Genomic DNA, 20,462 nt, shown 5'->3' with positions numbered 1-20,462 from the left:
TAGGTAATTATTAAGTTTATATAAATGGACATAACTTCTGGTTTTACTGTAAAATGTCTTTCATTGTCTTGAAAAGCGCTATAGAAATAAAATGTATTATCATTATTATTATTATTATTATTATAATTATTATTATTAAAAGTATAAAAGTATTAGATCACATAAGTACCAAAAATAAAAGTACTCATTATGTAGAACAGCTCATTTCATAATCATATATTAGCCTATATTATTGGATTTTAATTAGTGATGCATTAATGCAGTTGGTAAAGGTGGAGCTAATTTCACGTTATATGATGTTGGGTAGCCTAACCTATAATAATATGTCATAATGTATTAGTTTATTTCTATTGTATTTATCTAAATCTGCAAAGTAACTAGTAACTACAGTTATCAAATAAATGTAGTAAGTACAAAGTATGATATTTGCTGCTAAAATATTTGGAGTCAAAGTATAAAGTAGCATTTAGTGTAAGTTACATAAGTATTTAAGTAGCATCAAATAAATGTAGTAAGTACAAAGTACGATATTTGCTGCTAAAATATTTGGAGTCAAAGTATAAAGTAGCATTTAGTGTAAGTTACATAAGTATTTAAGTAGCATAAATGTACATAGTTACTTTTCACCACTATTAATAATATGGCTGAGCCTGTAGCAGAATTTCTGCTTGTATGAACTGATATTCGGCACTGACTTTGCTGGCTGGTAGTTTCAGTTGAAAAAGCGAATATGCCCAAAACATTTCTGCAGCATAATCCATAGTGAGCATCTTTCCTCAATATGTTTCACAAAGTCATGTTTGCAATTAAACACATGCATAGACTACATGACTGCATCACACTACCCTTAGCAGCATATTTAGTCTTCTTTGCACTATAGGCCTGTTAGTGAAAACTTATATATTAAGTAGTGGTAGTAGTAGTCCATATTATCTGTGAAACAATTCTCAATGTAGCTTGTTATTTTATGTATTTGTCACTCACGGTTTGAATTTTGTATCCATATCTTTGGCAAACATTTGGGACCAAGCTCCTGTAGTGGGTCGTTAAGTTTCCCTCGCCATTTTGATCCCTTTATTTTTCGGGTTTTTCCTACTGAGTGATCATCTTCATTAGACACAATCTATGCTCCACACTCACCACCAGCGGCAGGGCTCTGTCCTGGATCAGTGGAGATGGGCTGAGGCAGACCGACCAGACAACACCGAGACCAGCGGCCGCAGAGTGCAGCATTTACAGAAGGGAAGGCTCGGGTAAGGTGACTCGCAACACTAAGAAAGCGTTGTTGTTTGATACATCTAAAGTTGCCAGTTATATTTTTTGGAGCCAGTCTAAGACGAGTCGCCAATGTTAGCTAGATTACCGTGTATGACAAAACTTCTTTGCCAGAACGTCAGCTAAAATTAGCCAGGAACGCGCTCTTGTTTGTAGCAGATACAACAACACAGGATGGATAGTTTTTAGGTGGGAAATTATTATAATTATGTTGGATGTTTTGTGAATCGTTGCACACGGTTTTTGGCGTCAAGTAGCTGCTAATAGCAAGCTAACCTGAGCCATGTCTCCCAGATAACTTCAGGCCAACGAGCCAGAGTCGCTGGTGCTGCTAACACAAGTGTTGTGGAAGTCGGACGTTAGATGTTGGTGAACGTAACGTCAACGGTCTTTTATTTACGTTATCCTCAGTGTAGTTTGGAAGCTCTTTGGCTAGTAATTCCTTTTGTTGTAGTAACTGAAGACAGCCAACGTTACTAGTCACCATTCCTAGTGAGCGTCCTCTTTTTGTCCTGCTCTGGTAATACAAAAACCTAAACTAGCATATGGCTGTGGTAGTGCCTGAGTGATTGTGAAGGCCAAAGCCCTGTCAGACCTTAACGTGGCCTTAACGTGCTTTCAGAGCCAGACTCTGACCAGAAATTACTCTTTTCAGCTGAACCGGAATGACCTGTCCCACCTTTGACCTGAAGTGAGGCAATTAAGTCCCAGCCCTTTCTCTAGATTGCCTCTGGTCCACCAGCGTTTGTACGTCAATGCTTTTTCTCTCAGATGATTTCTTTCATTGGTCTTTCTGACTAACTGTGACTGTAGTGAACAAAAAAAAAATTATTTCCTCACTGCCAAGATTTGCTATGTGTAACTTAGCTCATATGTGGTAGGAACAACATAGCTTTGTTGTGTGACTGATGCAGTAGTGGTCTAAGATCATGAAAGGGGAATATAAATATTGGCTATCCCTGGCTATCTAGCTGGTCCTTCCTACTGTTTTATGAGTTGTGATGTGTGACCAGTTGGCAGCCATGTGATGAGGACAGAAGCCTTTCAGCAAACATAAAGAGTTAATTTACCATGGGTATGTTTGACCTAGAAAGAAGTCAAGTAATATCACACAGCGCTATCCAGCCTTCTTCGGAGTTTGAACTTTATACTTGCTTGTATGTGCGGTCATCTGCTTCTCGCTAGCATTTTGTTAGTATCCATCCAATCTGAGGTTGCTCTAGCAGGAATTTGTTGAGTTTTAGACATCCACGTCTTGTGAATTGTTAGATCAAAATATCAGTCAGGCCAATATAGGTATTTGCAAATCGCTGTACAGAAATGCCAAATATACGTCTAGATTGGTGGTTCTCAAAGTGGGGTCGTTGAGGGGGGTTCTGGGGGTCCCCAGCATATGGATGATATTGTAATTTAAAGAAAAGCAAGGCACTTTTAAAACTCAAAATATTAAACACAATTCTATAGTTCCACCCATAAGTAACACAATGGCAGAATGTATCACTATTTTGGTCATGGATTTCAAACACTTTCTGTAATAAAACAACTCAAAGCAAAAATCCTATGACATGAGGGACCCTGGGACAAAATCACAGAACAACATTTGCAGTGATTTGGAGTCATATTTCTTGCCAGCTGTTGGTAAGTCGAATATTCCCTCTCTTATAGCTCTGTTTTTGGTCTCCTGAGGGAAATATGTGTCTCTTCAGCTGTTAAACGCTCCACCATGTTCAGCTGCTAGTCGCAAACATTGTCTGTCTGCTGTTTACTGTTTGCCGCTGTTTTGGCAGGTAGTGTAAAGTAGGTATTCAAAGCTCTTTTTTGTTTTTCCTGAAAACAGCTGCCTGCTGTGACAGAAAACGACACTGTGAGAGTGAACCAAAGCAGTAAAGTTACAGCCGGATAGCTAAACAATGAGTTGAAACTCACGATAAAGCTCTGTGAATCTGAGTGGAGCTGCAGATTCAGGTGACAATTCTCTGTGAGCGACATTGTTATGATAAAAATATTGATAATGTCCTGCGTGGTACACATCTTGGTAACAATTCTTTAAAGAAAAAAACATAAGTGATCCATATTGAAAATGTTTTATGTTTGGTTTTTATGTTAAAAAAATGAATATTGTTGCCATCAGATTTTTAAAACTCTCAGATATCACCATAAAAATCCAGTATGGTCTAACTATAGTTAGCATACCTATTTTCCTCCACAAGAACTTTAAAACTAGACCACCAATTTACTTTACTTTATTTCATTAAATTAAAAGCCTACATAGTCTACATGGTTGCTTGTTCACCTTGTTGTGATTTTCTTTTGCATCGTGTCTAATGTGTCGTGAGCATGCATGCAGAAGAACTTGTGCACAGTACCTAATTTACATAATCACTGAACTCGACAGAGATTCCCTCGCTCTCACATGACAGTCACTGTTTGTGTAGGGCTGAGATAGTCGCCTCTGACAGTGTTGCTCCTTCCTTGTTCCTGTGTGTCAAATGGGACTCTGGTAGACGCAGGGGCTAACTGAGATGCTCTCAGCTCTGACTTCATGCACAACAACTGGGCCTTTTGTCCCCGCTTTGCCCCCATCCACCCACACAGTTCTCATAATGTCCCGGAGAAAGAGCGTCTTTATCTCCCCTCATCTCAATCACATATTTTAGGCTCAGTCCAAAAAGACAGCAGCTTAAACAGGCTAATGTGACAATATGCCTACAGTAATGCTGTGCCCACCCACACAGGGTTTGACATTGACATGCGTGCATCCACACTCGTAGGACAAAACAGATGTACTTTAAAGCTGGGGTGGGCAGTTTATTATTGTTATATGTGTTTAAACTCCCCTTAACATCCCAATAGCAATGAAAAAATCAAATGCTCTGACATGACAAAATCTGGTATCTGTTAGCCTACCTGCCTACCTGTGCACACTGCCTGTATACTCATTGTGCATGAAACTGTGCTTTGGGGGAGTTGCTTCAGAGCGGGGCCTGAAGGGAGGTGTGGCATGTTTTTTGGTTGGATACTTTCAAAATCTAGCTGTCTCTTGCTGGTTTTCTCCAATGTTGCCTACTGCAGCTTTAATCATTAACTTTTTTTGTTGACTTCCAGCAAGCTGTAGGTTTCAGGGATGTGTTGCACCTCAGCAGGTTAAATGTTGCACGTTCTTTCCCGCGCAGCGCCTGAGGGCGTTTGTTGTTTCTTTGTGTTAAACATGGCTGAGCTCTGTGGCATTGTTTCTTTTTTTCTTGGGCCGTGCTCAAGTGGGTGCTCAGCTGTGGAGCGAGGGAGGGGATAGAAGGGGCTGGCCAGAGGCTTGCCAAATCAGATGAGAGAGCAGTTGGAGCAGATAGCACAGAAAGTGAGAGAGGAGACGTCGGTGAGGGAAAAGGAAAGAAAGAGAGCAAGCCAGTGTGTGTGGAGGAGGTAGGAGAGAGAGTGACAGTGTATTACAAGAGAAAAAAGAAGGACTCGGAGAGAGCAAAAGAGGGAGAGAGAGTGATAAAGGATAAAGGCGGGGTTGTGGTTCATGTCACATGATCCTCTGGCAGTCTAGTGAGCTCCAGGTGGCAGAGATACAGTAGATACAGAGAGAAAGAGGGAGCGGGACATGCTGTAAAGGCTCACCACAAAGACAACTGAAATCCCTCATTTACTCCCTCCCTCCTCACACATCTCCCTTTCCACTCTTAATTTTTTTTTTTTTCTTTCTGTCCTCCAGGAATTCTTCCCAGTCCCGCTTGCCCCCGCTCCTTTCCACTCCCGGCCCCGACAGGCCAGGGAATGTCCCCGTGGCGAGATGCCTTACGTGGACCGACAGAACCGCATCTGCGGCTTCCTGGACATAGAGGAGAACGAGGGAAGTGGCAAGTTCCTGCGTCGTTACTTCATTCTGGACACACAGCAGGGGAGCTTGGTGTGGTTCATGGACAACCCACAGGTAACTACACAGGAGCTGTGTTAGCTTAGCTCTTAGCTTTTGTGTAATTTGTTGCTGGAAAATCGGACAATTCACAGGCAACTGCATGCCAGCTAACGTTATCAGTTATCATTAGTTATCAGCGTGGATGATCAGCTCTCATGTATTTGCAGGCTAACTGCAGGCCACTTCTAGCTAAGCTGTCTTCATTCATTATAAACGCAAAGCTAAGTTCAGGCTAAATGGTTCCACTGTCAGACAGCCATACCAGGATGGGAGAGGTGGTGTATGTAATTCTAGTTGACAGCAATCAGGAAGCATGTATTACAGGCACGGGAGTAGGTCAGGGCTAATGGTGTGTTTTGTGTGTTACCTATCAGCAGACGTTTTTGTAAATTGGTAAGAGTGAGGATAGAATTAACTCATAGTTTAACTCTAAACCTGAGATTAGCATTTTTTATTTCTTCTAGTCGTCTGGATGAATCCATGTAGTGAGTGCTGATGTTTGCAGTGACCACACTGATGATCGTTTTCTGCTCTGTGACCCTTCGTGGTCACAGTTATCACAGTGTCACCCTCCTCTTGGTTTGTACACCGTGCTGGTTTGCAGATGCTGTATTTGTAAGTGTGCTGTTACATGAAGTATTCATAAATCATGTAGCGCAGGAGAGATTTTTAAATAATTCAGAAAGTCTTTCTTTTTATAGCTTGAAAGAGCTTAAATTTTAATGATGTTAAATCTGGATCACCGTGTTTCACAGCAACTGAAATTAACTATCACGAAGTACATTCAAAGTATACTGTACTTGTTCTGTAATATTAACATGCTTTGCAGAGCTTCACTCTCCCACCACAGCTAAGGCTCCAGCCTTTATAAAATAGTGGATGGTTAGTTTTTTTGGTTCCTTTTTCTTTTTGCATACATTGTTCTTTTTACCATTCTCTCAGAACCTGCCTATTGGTGCTGACTGTGTTGGCTCTCTCAAGCTCACCTACATCTCTAAGGTAAGAAGAAATGTTACCTCTGATGTCTAGCTGACACTAATATGATAAGATTTATAAACAGAATCCATTTCCAGTATTTGGTTGAACTGGGAAGCTAACAGTTGTGAGCTTTGTCCCTGCCTTTCTAGGTCAGCGATGCCACTAAGTTGAGGCCTAAGGCAGAATTCTGCTTTGGTAAGAAAACACTGATCATCATCACTAACTATCTGTTATTCATGTCTCACAATTAAAATATTAATTTCATAGTTTACAGCAAGGTCATAGAAAAATAGACCTAGTAGGAAAGAATTCACTGATTTCTTCTACAGTTAAAATCCATTTTTCCCTCTATATTGGCATATTGTAGCTAATAGGTCTTGGGCAATATGATTGACAGAATTTATCATATTAAATGGTAATCCAACTTCAAAAAGTCCCTGCAGTGCTTTGCATACTTCAGCATTACACGTTGACTAAGCTGAGGACACTTAATATAACTTAAGGGAGGAATGTTTTATGTCCTTCTCTGCCCTCTTAACCTAGTCAAGCTTTCCTCATACTTTCTCCACAGTTGACCAGGCCGCCTTGTTCAACAGTGTCTGTTAGCCAACACACACAAAGATGCAGGAGGGTACAGCAGCTGGTGATCAGCTATTTTAGGATTGTTTGAGCCTTTCAGATTTCATAATCCTAATCAATGTGATGGTTGTGTTGGCAAGTCTTCTCGAATCATAGTTTTAAATGTTATAAATTCAGAGGCTCTGCAATTAGACATTCCTCCCAACCGTCCTGTTTAGTTTTTTATTTTTATTTTTTATAATTGTCCTCCCTGTAGTCCTGCTGTGGCATCTAGCTCATCCGACTTTCCTATTAATCTAAATATCATAATAATGGTAGCTTGTGCAGTAATACTTAGTCTGTCTGCAGTAATACAAACAAAACATGCACATATTCAATCATTTAATTTAATTAAAAAAACAGTCCATCAAACATTTATTAACTGAAATCTGCTCGTTCCTGTCCTGACTAACTTGTGCTTTGGTTTAAAATACTGAACCTTAACCTTCAGTGCACTATCTCTTTCGATATTTGTCCTTGACGTCTCACCCTGTGTGGTCAAGACAGGAACAGAAAATGTTGCATAAATGTGAACCACCATCAGGTTATTTAGGAATAAACCTCCATTCCCTATTATTGTATACTAGCCCTTCTCCTCCTCTTCCATCCGCTTCAATAGCAGGAAATACTAGTGTGTTGACTACTGTGTGTGCATGTGTGCACCAGTTGCCTTATTGAGGTCTCGACAGGAAGCCTGCGTCCTAATCAGAACCCAATCCAGAGATCTATGAAGTTATTTTTAAACTGCCGTTTGCGTGCCACATGTTTTGCTGATATCTACGATATCTGCTACTCCCCCTTCTTCCTGCATGTAGCAACTTAAGAGGAAACATAGGATGAAGACGTATTTAGAAAGGTTTGCTTATGGCCGTCACACTTGCAGATCTTTTTACAGTGAGAAAGCAGAGACTCTGTTGCAGTCTGTGTTTGACGATGGATGTGGGCCTGTACCTTATGTGTAGTGGTGATAGAGATCAAGAGCGGTGCATTTGTGTGAACTTTGGTGCCTGGCTACATTTCTCAGCAACACACATTGTTTTATAATGTGTAACTATGAGTCAGATCTGATACCCTTCCTCCCACGTGTCTTTCCAGTACCTAAGAGATACAGTGGACAGATTTTGAGGTCAATACTGTTTTATTCATGCTTGTCATCTGAATGAGACCAAACACACAGATTTATTTACAGGGAAATGGGGGGACAAAAAAAAGAGAGCGCGGTGGCTCACATGTGTTTAAGAGCTGGACCAAACACACAGAACAAGAAAGAATGATCCTCATTGTGCCACAGAGTTTGAGCTCGCAGTGCCTTTTTGCAGCTCGCCCCTGCCAGATTTGCCAGTCCAGCTTTCATGTAATTTATTCACATGGTGGCGAAAGGAAACAGAGGAGACACAAGGATGGTTTGAGTTGCAGAATTGAAGGATTTATGGTAGAAAATGAGAGACTTGGGTTCTGTCATCTCCTAAATCCTGATCCATAGCTAATCAGCATTTGACCCAAAAATTTCTTTGTGATTGAAAATGGGGTTTTCTCATGTTCGCTTGGGTGTGAAAATGTGTGAGAATATTTGGCCGTTGGGAGACGTGGGCTTTTTTCCCCCCCTCCGTTATGGTTAGAAGTGGGTAGGTGGTGGCGGACTGAGGCAGCTGAATGTAGCTGGGTCATCATCCACATGGAAAGAGAGTGCTGCTGGTGTGTGGGAGAGTCCCTTGGCTCAGTTATTTTTCATTTGCAGAGAAATCTGTGGCAGTGGATCATACTTTCTTTTATTTTTTTCTACAAGAAAGGCCAAAAGTCAACACCCACCTCATAATATATATTTGTTCTAGTAGTGCGTATTTGCATGCGATTCATGTCAAACACAGAATGAATCAGATAATGTAGTGCAGACAATATGGTCTGACTGAGTGAAGGGGTCTGGATCTACTTTCACTCTTTCTACTTTTCCCACTGCTGTTCTTTATGTTCTATTAGTCATCAATGCTGGGATGAGGAAGTTCTTCCTGCAGGCCAACGACCAGCAGGACCTCGTGGACTGGGTCAACGCTCTCAATAAAGCCACCAAGATCACTGTGAGATAAACACACGCATGCAATGTGCGCCAAAAAACACAAAAGACATACAGTCCATTCCTGATTCAGCTGTTTCTTTTTGGCCTGTGTTTTATCACTTGGAGAAACTTTTTTTATTTCTTCCTCTTCTGTGGAAATGAATGAGTGGACCGTCATGAAACTAGATAGGAGTGAGTCAGAGCATGACTAACAGGATGCTGTATTGTTGTATTGAGTGCTGGGATAAAGGACTTTTTCCATTGTTCTCCGTGAAGCTTTAAAGGCATGGTATGTGATTCTGGAGAAGTTCAACAGCATGACAAATACCATGATGTAGAGCGAACAACAACACTGCATGTGATGCAACTAACGTTAGCTGAGTTGTGGGTTAGCTAGCAGACTGGCGCTACAGTTGCTGCAGTGAAGTTAACATGCAGAGAGGACAGGGTGGTTCCCAGAGCCAGGACACCAGCTCCAGACAGCGAACGTCCGTGAGCAGGACATTTAACGTTACCCGACCACAAATTTTGGCTGAAATTGTGTTGTGTATAGTAATAGTGTGATAGTTTACAGAGCCAGGGCTATGTACAAGCATCAGATTTATTTCAGCGCACACACAGAGCTGACAGCTAGCGGACTATGAGGAAATATTTACTGAATTGACATGCAGACGTGTATTGTTAGAATTGTGTACTCCACCTTTTAACTATTCAGAATGGAAATTGGTATTAAATGTGTTAAAGGCTAGCCAACTTCTGCATACATGCAAGTTACATACTTTAAGTATGGAAGAAAGGGGGATTTTCCATCCGACAGCTGAATTCTACAAAAATGCCTGTTTGTTTAGTTAAAAATGTCCTCAAACCGTGTGTGTGTGTGTGTGTGTGTGTGTGTGTGTGTGTCTTTTCCTAAGGTGCCAAAGTTGTCTGATGGGCAGCAGAATGCTGAGAACCAGAAGGCTTTACCAGATGTTGTAGGGCCCAAGAAGCAAGTCTCCTATAAAACAGAGATCATTGGAGGAGTCCCCATCGTCACCCAGACACAAGTAAACATGACCCACATGCTGCGTATACATGCGTATATATTCATAAGCACGCTGTTATTTCCTTAGTTACATGTTTAGAAATGTATAAGATTCAAAGATGTGACAGAGATGAACCCTCTGTAGGCAGAACGCTACATACGGATTTTAAGTAGTAATATTGTCTTAAATGAAAGTAAGCAAAGTGTATATTATTTTGAAAAACATAAGCGTTTAATATACTTATGAATTTTAACAGTACTCCTACAGTCCTTGTTTTTATATAGTCATAAAACTGTTAGAGAGGATTAATTGTTTTGTCCATCGAAAGGAAAAAAATGATTAGTCATTTATCAAGCAAAAACGTCCAAAGTTTCCCCAAATGTTGACAGATTCATTGATAAGGAAAATAGTCCTTAGTTGCGGTCTTAGAAACTATTACTGCAAGCAATATGTGTTCATGTTGACATCTGAGGGGAAATTGTATTATTTAAAAAAACATTTATAGTAATGATGTTGATGTATTTTGTGGTTGTCGAATCTACAATAACAACAGATATGTTTGTACGTTTTTTAAAATGTTGTTGGAACTTGCAATTACAATATTATCTGTACACCTCAAGCATGAAGGTGGCGATGGTGCAGACAGAGCAGAGCGTGAGGCTATGCATCGCTCCCACAGCCAGCTGCCGTACTTTCTGGGCAGGCCAACTCAAGAGCACACAGTCATCAAGTCAGGCTACTGCGTCAAGCAGGGAGCTGTGGTGAGGACCTGCCACTCTCTTTATTTTCTGTTGGGTTGTGTTTGTGTCACATGGCCTTCTGGTACCGTTCAGAAATTAGGCATGTGACAGTTGCGGGCATCACTGGCAACGCACTTTTCTGATAAATCAGCGGCATTTAGTAAGCCTCATAATGGACACGCAACACCATTCATGATTAGTGGAACAGTTACAAATTATTTGACATACACAAAAAAATATAGCATCTGATATGGGAGAGAATGCAAAGTCTAATGAGATGATGAGATTTCAGCTTCATTATGGTAAATACAGTATCTCGCAAAAGTGAGTACACATCATATTTTGACAGATATATGATTAGATATAAGATAGATAGATAGATGCTCAGTAGGGTTTAGGTCTGGAGACATGGCCACTCCATTTTCATCTTGGAGGTGTGTTTGGGGTCGTTGTCACGTTGGAATACTGCCCTGCGGCCCAGTCTCCAAAGGGAAGGGGATCATGCTCTGCTTCAGTATGTCACAGTACGTGTTGGTATTCATAGTTCCCTCAATGAACTGTAGCTCCCCAGTGCTGTCAGCACTCATGCAACTGTAGGCAAGACACACTTGTCTTTGTGCTCCTCACCTGGTTGCCGCCACACACGCTTGACACCATCTGAACCAAATAAGTTTATCTTGGTCTCATCAGACCACAGGACATGGTTCCAGTAATCCATGCCCTTAGTCTGCTTGTCTTCAGCAAACTGTTTGCGCCACCGTGCTGCCAGTTTCAGGGTCTTGGCAATCTTCTTATAGCCTAGGCCATCTTTATGTAGAGCAACAATTTTTTTTCAGATCCTCAGAGAGTTCTTTGCCACGAGGTGCCATGTTGAACTTCCAGTGACCAGTATGAGGGAGTGCGAGAGCTATAACACCAAATTTGACACACCTGCTCCCCATTTGCACCGGAGACCTTGTAACATTAACAAGTCACATGACTCCGGGGAGGGAAAAATTGCTAATTGGGCCCAATTTGGACAATTTCACTTAGGGGTGTACTCACTTTTGTTGCCAGCGGTTTAGACATTAATGGCTGTGTGATGTGTTATTTTGAGGGAACAGCAAATTTACAGTTATATAAGCTGTACACTCACTACTTTACATTGTAGCAAAGTATCATTTCTTCAGTGTTGTCACATGAAAAGATATAATCAAATATTTACACAAATGTGAGGGGTGTACTCACTTTTGTGACGCACTGTAATTCGATTATGAAAATGCAACTTATCCAGTGTGCACAATTCTGTGCTTTTATAAATGCCCACGGATAATGGACTTCCCCCTCTATATATAGACATGGTAAAATATGTAGGAACTACATTATAACTAGCATTGAAACTGTGGTTTCATTATTGTAACAAATGTGACCGATCTTTTTTTTCCTGGAAATTATACAACATCTTTTCCCCTTTCTCCCCCAGATGAGGAACTGGAAGCGGCGATATTTCCTACTGGAAGAAAACTCAATGAGTTACTTCAAGTCAGATTTGGTAATTAACTTTAAGTTATGTGAAGCCTTTAAGGAATGTATTTTTTTTATTGATGATACATGTGGATTGGATTCAGCCCAACAGTCTGAAGCAGAGTAACAGCAAACACACAGTCCCGAGTTCTAACATGTTTTATCGCGTTCTGTGGAATTTAGTGCTTTTACTTCACATGTCTTATCATGCCTTGTCCCCTGTCCTCCACCCTCACCCCGGCCTTTCTTACATACATACGTACACACACACATATACAAACAGGCTGTCTCAGGACAATACTGAATGTCCCGTACACCGTCCTTGTCCAGGTCTGCCCTTATTTGACAGCTTTATCTGTCTATTTGGCTATCAACAGGCTCCAAGGACACAGACTCTCTGTCTGCTGTATCAAATGGCCGGGTCAAGAAGGTCACAACCATTGGGGTTTTTTTGTTTGCCGTCTCTTACTTCTCTGTATTCTGTTACTTTGATGCAGAAAAAACTCAGCAAGACAGCTTTGGTTTTATCCACCATATCAGAAAAATAATTTGTAATATACATATACATGGTATTATTTACCCAGTGTATTAAAGTCATTAACTTTTGGCTTCTTTACATATTATAAACAGCTATGTTCTTGCTTGCCCTTAGGAGAAAGAGCCTCTTAGAATGATCCCTCTGAAGGAAGTTCATAAAGTCCAGGAGTGCAAACAGAGGTATTTAACATGTCCCAGCGTTTTCCCATTGTGCAAAAAAATGTGTTTATTTTTTCTTGATTTTAGATAAAAATGTAGATGAGATAAATCTGTCTGACTTGTTTTCCAATTCTGTTGTAGTGACATTATGATGAGAGATAATCTGTTTGAAGTCGTCACCACATCAAGGACATTTTACATACAGGTAGGATGTTTTTCTGTGGGAAAAGAAATGTACAGATGATTCCCGTGCACACACTCGGACTTCAGAGCCTGTTTTTCTTCCCATAAGTCTTATCTCATTTTGATTTTCCGTACTGTCCCGCTCTCCTCTCTCTGTCGCTCACTGTCCTTTTTGATTTGTGTCTCCACTAGGCAGACAGCCCAGAGGAGATGCACAGCTGGATAAAGGCCGTCTCAGGGGCCATTGTGGCCCAGCGGGGACCTGGGAGGTCTGCTGCCACAGTATGTACCTTGCACTACAGTACAGCACAATGTCACCATAATATGGATTTAAATAGAGACCTAAAATGTACCTGTGGAAATGGATATGACTTCAGACTTGACTTAATCTTGCATGTCCAAAACTTGACAAGAACTTACTGAATGATATCACTCACACGAAAAGTCAAGACTTATTTGTGTTGTTTAACTCGTGTCATTTATTCATTATTGTTCGCAGTTTCTTGCTATCACAAGATCTCACAGCTGCCTGCTGCAGAAATGAATTTAAATCCTTTTTGACTTCATCTCTCTCTATGACTGCCTTTATTATTGTATTAGAACAATATTAAGCCCAGCTGTAGTTGTGGTTGTATAGTCTGAAAACATGATTCATGAAGCTAAATTCTGCTCTGTGTAGTCTACATTGGTAGCTCCCAACTCCTGAGCGGCAGCCCGGTACGGGGGGGGGGGGGGTCATGGGGGGAGATGAGGAATGACATGCAACAAAGGCCCCCAGCTGGATGTGAACTGGGGACGTTGCACCTTAACCCCTGAGCCACCAGGCGCCCCTGTTCTGTTTTAACTAAAGTGGGCCATCAGTACGCAAAGTAATCAGCCTGTCACCACCTACATGATGACGGACTGGTGTACTCACACAGACCATCAGTTCGGTGTGGCTACACTCAGTTTTAGAACCGGTTAATTGCTATAGTTTAATCAGCAGCTTAAGCTTAAAGGCACAGAGACTAGCAGCCAGACTTGGCAGGTGAGAAGAGGGAAGTAGAGCAGCTCCATAATCCTGACTGCAGAGGAGAGAGTGTCCTCTGCCGCAGCTGGTCCCTGCTGGTTAGACTGGAATCATTTTCAACACCTCTGCGCTGTTTGTTTCTCTACAGTTCCCTCTTTCTTGCCTCCGGTGTGTCTCTCTCTCTCTTTCTCTCTCTCCTGCTTGTTTTTCTCTCGCCTCCTGTGCCTCCTCTCTCTATCCTCCTTTTTCCCCTTTTCTTTCCTCGTCACATTCTCTCCACCTCCCCCTCTCCCTCTGGGTAGACGGCCCATCTGCTCTAATACTGCTTTGCACTGTGTTGTTGCAGATGCGGCAGGCCAGACGGCTGTCGAACCCCTGTATACAGAGGTATACATCCCGAATCGGGGAGTGCAGCAGCACGTATGTCAGCTCGTCTAAATCCCCCTTTTTAAACTATAAGTTCACCTTTTTTAATACTGTTTTTCCCACTCACTGGCTGGCCCTTTGTGGTTGTAGACATCATGAGAGCAGATCAGATCTGACGGCACATCTGATGGTCCTTTTTATTTTTATTTTTTTCTTCTAAGAGCCAACCACATCCTAAGTATGGCTGTGATAACCCAACAAGCGCTCCTCCCTTCACGCCCTCTTCCTCGCTGCTTCTGTCATCCACTCTCTCCTCCTCCTTTGCTTATCTTGTCTTTTGCTGCACTGTTACTTAAAGCTCAGCTCAAAGTTTGAGCCCATTTCATTCAGTGCGCTCAGATTGTTCCCATTTAAACATGGAAAATTAAAAAAAATAAATCGTGCTTCAGAAATATTAAGACTTGAGGTGTGCTTGATTTAGCTTCTCTCGCATGTGATGACTGTGGCCACGAGCATGGCAACTGAAATGAAGCCCACCTCAAGTCGTTCAAATGCTAAAAAGTAATATTTTTGCCCAGGGACAGAATGACTCTAAACAGCTGGAATATGACCATCTAACCATCGGAAAAACCTGCAGTCACCGCCTCCTTCCCTCCCTTATAGCTTCACTTGCACAGCTTTCACCTGTCGTCAACATTAATGATGATGCTTCAGTGTAAAAAAAAAAAAAAGAAAAAATAGAGACATACAATCTGCAAATCTACAACACGCTGCATGACCTACCTGACAATCTTATTTAATACCTTAAGCCTATTTCTATCTCTGTATTTATTACTGGGTACATGTGTCTTTCACACCTTCTGTTTCTCTTCCCTTCGTGCTCTTGTTATCTCTGCAGTCTGCTGCAGCTGTGTACCTGTCTTAGATGTGTGACATCCTGCTTGTCTCTCCTCCTCCCTCCTGTTCGCTGCCTGTATGTTGTTTTTTTTTTTTTTTCTCTCTCTCTTTCCGATACACACGATTATAAGATACTTGTTTCCACGTTGACTTCCTATACCACTTGTGTGCTAAATGTTGAACATTTTAACAGCTTTGAAATGAGGACTCACCAATGCCGAATCCACACGTCAAGAGTCACAGTTGGTTTTTATAGTTGTGTGTGGACTTGCATGCAAATATTTCGGTTTTTAAAAGCTATTAGACTGAACTGCGGGCAATGTTCCAAGTCTTCAGTGTGGTAAATGATCTGACCATCTGTCTGATGGCCCCTTAAATTCAGCATAAGCTTGATTTTTGACCTTTGGATTCAGCATAAAGGATATTTTTAATACATGTGCCACTCTCCCAAGTTGTTTTTAGACATGTTTGTGCTGTTCTGTAACTGATTCTTAAATCGTGTGATGCTTAAGTGATGGCAGGCTTGTGAACCTTGTCATAGATAAATCCACAAAGTCACAGAGTGTCACTATGCTCCTGTAGCATCGTGCGGGGCACTCTGTCAAAATGCATACTTAAAGTTGACAAAGATATTTGTCTTGAAGTCTTTATAGCAGGGATATTTTTTCTTACCAACATGCTCTGTGGCTACCTCTTTTTGCTTTCACTGCTGTGTTTTTTCTTTCTTCCCATGCTTCTGTTTTGTGTTTCAGAGATTGAAATATGACAATGAAAAGCTGTGAAATAATGAGCAACAGCCAAGCACTGCTTCCTAAGGCACTTTGCTCCTCCACTGCAACCTGTTGAGACTACCAAAACTAAAACCTGCTGTCACTACTACCACTACTCCCGCTACTACTGCTACTACTACTACTACTACTACTACTGCTACTACTGCTACTACCACCATCTCAACTCTCTAGCAATGCTACATTCTTCAGCAACCTCCAGTATCAACTCTGCTAAAGCTGCATCAGGCCACACATGTTGGTGTTAATTTCAAATCTGAAACTCACTATTGCTCTTCTCAAAATAAACTACACATGTCGGAATTTCACTCTTCTTACTAACAACCACTCATCTTGTTTCCCTAATTCACACTGTCTCTGTGTCCTGCTGTTTCTGCTGCAGGAACACGTCAGCCATTCCACTTTCTACCGCAGCCCCGCGGGTCCCCCCATCCCTCGCTCGCCCATATCTGCCTTGCCACCATGCTACCCAGAGCGGGGGGCTGCTGTCACGTGCAGCGCACGCTCGCAGCCTGGCGTGGGACAGCGAGCACTTCATGAGCCTGCTGCCGAGGCCCAGTCACAGCCTCACACCAGCACGCTTGTCCCTGCAGGAGACGCGCCTGGCAAAGTGACCTGCAAGCCGCCTGTGACCACCATCAAAAACTCTGAGGAGTCACCGTGGCGCCGGCGGAGCAGCTTTGAGCCCCATATGCCTGAACATCCCCTGGACCTGGATGACGCTGACCTGCCAGTGAGCGAGGTCTGAGCCGTTGAGTTGGACATTAAAACATGAAATCTGGATCAGATGAAGAGGGAAACAGGTGTTTTAAAAAGGGCAGGCATTGGTTTTCAAACCAAAGCTGTAGGCGGATGACGGCTTACAACATCACAAACTTGATCCTTTGAGCTTCTCCGTCAATGCGGTCAGTGTGCTAGAGAAAAAAAGTTTGGTCACCACTGAACTGCACTCGTGTGCCAAAGACGACCTGATCTTCACCCACACCGCTCCGCCTGCCTGCCGTCGCATTTACAATCGTGTATTTATTTCCCGAGAGTTGATGTTGTCAAACTAATTTTAGTTAACTTGTGCTGATTAGAATTCAGTGACAAAGCTTTATTTTAACCTGTACAGGCACAATGACACGTTCAGTGGTATTTCTGGGTGGAAGACGAAACCACTTTGTGCCGATAAAATAAGGGTGCAAGCTATTTTCTCTTGTCTAAAAAGAGAGTTCAAACTGAAGACTGGCTTTCCATCGCATCTCTGATCTACTAATCTGAACTGCGTGGTTCATTCATACTCACTTTTGTAACTCTGGATTTGTTTACTATTGTTAGCCAATGTTGTGTGAGATCAAATCCTCAGTCTAATGCAAATTATAATTTGAAGATTCTGGACTAGGACTAGATGTGTACAAATTTAAATATTTGTGTGTGTGATAATGCAAGACCAAATGTATTGCAGCCATGTTTTTTTTTTGGTTTTTTTTTAAACAGTCTTTTGATTTAAATTTCTCTTTATTTTTAAATATATCGGAGGGTTAAGTTGCTCATTTGTGTAATGGTGTCCTCACTGTTGTTGACCACGAGCTAAAGTAGCTTGCATGTAAATCTACAGTGAATAGTTTTTACAGTTGAGCCACCTCTGGCAGTAAAGTGAGAGTTTGACTGCAGAAGCACAAAAGAAAAACAAACTTTGAAAGCTACCGCAGCACATGCATCACTTCACAACCTGAATCAGCCTCTTCTCTAACTTCATTTCAGCGTGCCAGACTTTGTGGGCGTTTGTGACACTGGATGACGTGGGGAAAAAGGAACAGCAGCTTGTATACATTTTGTAATTCATAGTAATAAAAACTTCACCAATAGGGCTGGGTCACTTACAGATAAGTAATAACATTACAGGGTAATAACATGAGGAAACTAAACCTGCAGTCCGCGGTTGGAAGATGATTATACCGTATGAACGCCATGCAAACATTTTGGATCATGGTTGAACAGAAAATAAAACAAGCTCACACACTTCTGTTGCATGTTAACATAATAATTCCTTAGATTGTTTTTCTGTTCTGTTTTTATCTACGGTCGTTGTGTGTTTGCAGAAAAGAGCTATGTGGAGCAGACTTATTTTTTATATGCTTTTAGATGTTTCCTGATCGTATTCCTTGTACCTGTGTTGCCAACCCAGCAGGAGGCAGTTGCCTCATTGTTTTATTGAAAAATGTCTGTAAAAAAACTGTAGTCTACTAAATAATACACTCTAATTTTATAAAGTGCCTGCTTCATTTCAGCCAAACAGAGTCGAGCTATTTCACCCCTTCTCAGTCTGGTGTAATTGGTTTGAATTGTCTGTATTTATTATGTGGATGACTTGAAAGAAATAAACACTGAATATGTGCTCATGCTCTAGGAGTGTCACTCAGTTTTGTGCTCAGAGCACAATTAGTCTGTGACGGTAAAAGATTAAGCCTGGAAAGGAAAGAAATTCACCCTTGTGGGCATTCTTGGCCTGCTTTAGTGCTTAACTAACTGCTTGTCCACCCATTGAGGCTCCCTCTGCCCTCTCGTGGTGAGAGAAAAAACTTCACTCTGGCTCACACCCATGAACATGCTTTGAACTGAATGAAAACATGGTGCTGTACATTGGTTATGCATTCATCAACTGTAGGATGAAGTTTTCAGAATGGAAATCAGGTGTCCAAAACACTATCTGCAAGAATGAAAGTAGCGTAAAACATCAACAGAAAATACATGAAAGCAACAACACAGCATGCTGTGGGGACACTTCAGAGCGTTGACCAGGAGAGGAATCTGAATTACTGTAAGCATGCAAAAAAAAACATGTAGTGTAGGCTGGACCCACCAAGCTTCCCCAAACTTTTAAAGTGAAATAGATTGTGTTATAATCTTTTATACACATGTGGTCTGCAAATTGCAAAGACTTTTTATGGAATATTATTACTGTAGTTAAAATTAGGGCACAATACATACATACATTATGATGTATAGAAAACCACATAAAAAAAATAAAATTAATGTTCAATGCATTGAATTGCATGTCAACTTCACCAACTCGTTTAGTTCAATTTTGAACCCTGACCTTGCTCTCTAAGAATTAGGCAGGGAACTGGAGGGTCGCCGGTTTGAGTCCAGCTCGGGCCAGATATATGGAGTGTGGACTGGTAGCTGGAGAGGAGTGGTGCCAGATAACCTCATAGGCACTGCCGAAGGTGGCCTTGTGCAAGCCCCTGTACCCCTAACTGCAGCACTGAGTGGCAGCCCCCTCACTCCGACCTCTCCCCATGTGTTGTTGATATGGGTCCTAATACCAACAATAATAACAGAGTGTAAAAAACATTAAATTTCCCCTTGCGGGATTAATAAAGTATATCTTCTTCTACTACTAAAGCCAAGTAACAAAGTACAATATTTCCCTCTGAATTGTTTGAAAATGAAAAGTATGAAAATAAATTAAAGTGAAGTACAAGAACCTCAAATTCATGCTTAAGTAGGCTACAGTACTTGAGTAAATGTACTTAGTTACATTCCATCACTGCACATACAGTGTGCTTGTTCTGTCATGTGTGTCCCTCATCAGCTCTTAATGAGGTGCTCTTTAAATATGCAGCGTCTGGCTTCATACAGCATGTGTAGATCCATTTACAGAGTGAGGTCATGGAGCAACACTGAATATGTAACGCCTCTAATCAGATAACGAGCTATGACATATTCTGGGCTTCAGTCACTATATTGTGGATACCGCTTGTGTAGGCAGTGGGGAGTTGATAAGGATGGTGTCAAGTGGTTTATAGAAAAGACGGAAAAACAACATGCCTGTGAATATTTAGGCCGACTCTATACTGTACTTCTCTTTACGCAATCTTCACACAGTCCATCTCAGCTCCTTATTGGAGGATGCAAGACTTTGGTGTGGCTTCAGACGAGCCCCATTTGGATTCTTGAGGGCCTCCATCACAGCCAAGACATCATCATTGCAGACTGGAGTGGAGAGATCACACAGACCTCAGTGGCGTCCATCCCTGGTTACGCTCTCTGGCCTTGGTTGGAGAATGGGTGTTCCTTATAGATGAGGTTGTTTTCATCTGTGGATTTTCCCACCATTTCTCGCCGACATCCTTGTGCTCCATGGGTATTGCCACAAAATGGGTCTGATGATGCTGCAAGGTCTCACTACAGCTGTATGAGTTACATTCATTCTTAGATGAGTCGACTGTGTGTGTCGTTATGCGTCAAAATGACATACTGCTCAAATTTCCTGTCTCAGAAATGAATGTTCCCTCTAATTTACCTCAAAACAATGAGCCTACCTTGGAATCTGGGTTATAAATCTACATTGTGCACACTTACTCCTGTGCTCTACAAGGCAGTCTGGTCTGTGAGAGCGTGTAACTGCCCTCCGTCTCTAATTG

At 41.6% G+C, this 20,462-nt stretch overlaps 2 protein-coding genes across 8 annotated transcripts in view; one reads left to right on the top strand and one right to left on the bottom strand.

Annotated features, from left to right (window-relative positions):
- Positions 1-1,359, bottom strand: part of LOC123984516 (phosphatase and actin regulator 1-like) — a 32,178-nt gene extending 30,819 nt beyond the window's left edge. Inside the window, exon 1 of the mRNA XM_046071439.1 lies at positions 1,141-1,359. The gene's annotated coding sequence lies outside the window, so the exon portion shown is untranslated. The remainder of the gene's footprint in view (positions 1-1,140) is intronic.
- LOC123983683 (pleckstrin homology domain-containing family A member 1-like) lies at positions 1,159-18,436 on the top strand. Of its 7 annotated transcripts, XR_006828258.1 has the most exons (14): positions 1,159-1,253; positions 4,991-5,209; positions 6,137-6,193; positions 6,322-6,367; positions 8,768-8,865; positions 9,758-9,889; positions 10,489-10,629; positions 12,071-12,139; positions 12,764-12,828; positions 12,949-13,012; positions 13,183-13,272; positions 14,346-14,419; positions 16,015-16,287; positions 16,433-16,575. XR_006828258.1 is itself a non-coding variant. In XM_046069947.1 (13 exons), the coding sequence occupies exons 2-13, from the start codon at positions 5,069-5,071 to the stop codon at positions 16,662-16,664; spliced, it is 1,209 nt and encodes a 402-aa protein (XP_045925903.1). In that variant the 5' UTR covers positions 1,159-1,253; positions 4,991-5,068; the 3' UTR covers positions 16,665-16,802. The 7 variants fall into 7 exon arrangements, 5 of the variants coding, with proteins under 5 accessions (XP_045925903.1, XP_045925899.1, XP_045925901.1 ...); XR_006828259.1 differs by lacking the exon at positions 14,346-14,419; XM_046069947.1 differs by lacking the exon at positions 16,015-16,287 and having other exon boundaries at positions 16,433-16,802.
- Positions 18,437-20,462: the final 2,026 nt, after the last annotated feature.

The sequence above is a fragment of the Micropterus dolomieu genome, linkage group LG15, assembly GCF_021292245.1.
Source record: "Micropterus dolomieu isolate WLL.071019.BEF.003 ecotype Adirondacks linkage group LG15, ASM2129224v1, whole genome shotgun sequence".
In the NCBI taxonomy this organism is placed as follows: Eukaryota; Metazoa; Chordata; class Actinopteri; order Centrarchiformes; family Centrarchidae; genus Micropterus; species Micropterus dolomieu.
The sequence above is the reverse complement of the archived record's forward strand: the minus strand, read 5'-3'. Positions and strand labels throughout refer to the sequence as shown.

What these genes read in the sequence shown, in the direction of transcription:
- LOC123983683 (XM_046069943.1), top strand. Translation starts at nt 5,069, where the DNA reads ATGCCTTACGTGGACCGACAGAACCGCATCTGCGGCTTCCTGGACATA. An exon ending in AGCTCACCTACATCTCTAAG is followed by an intron (nt 6,194 to 6,321) that starts GTAAGAAGAAAT and finishes CTGCCTTTCTAG; the next exon opens with GTCAGCGATGCCACTAAGTT. An exon ending in ATAAAGCCACCAAGATCACT is followed by an intron (nt 8,866 to 9,757) that starts GTGAGATAAACA and finishes TCTTTTCCTAAG; the next exon opens with GTGCCAAAGTTGTCTGATGG.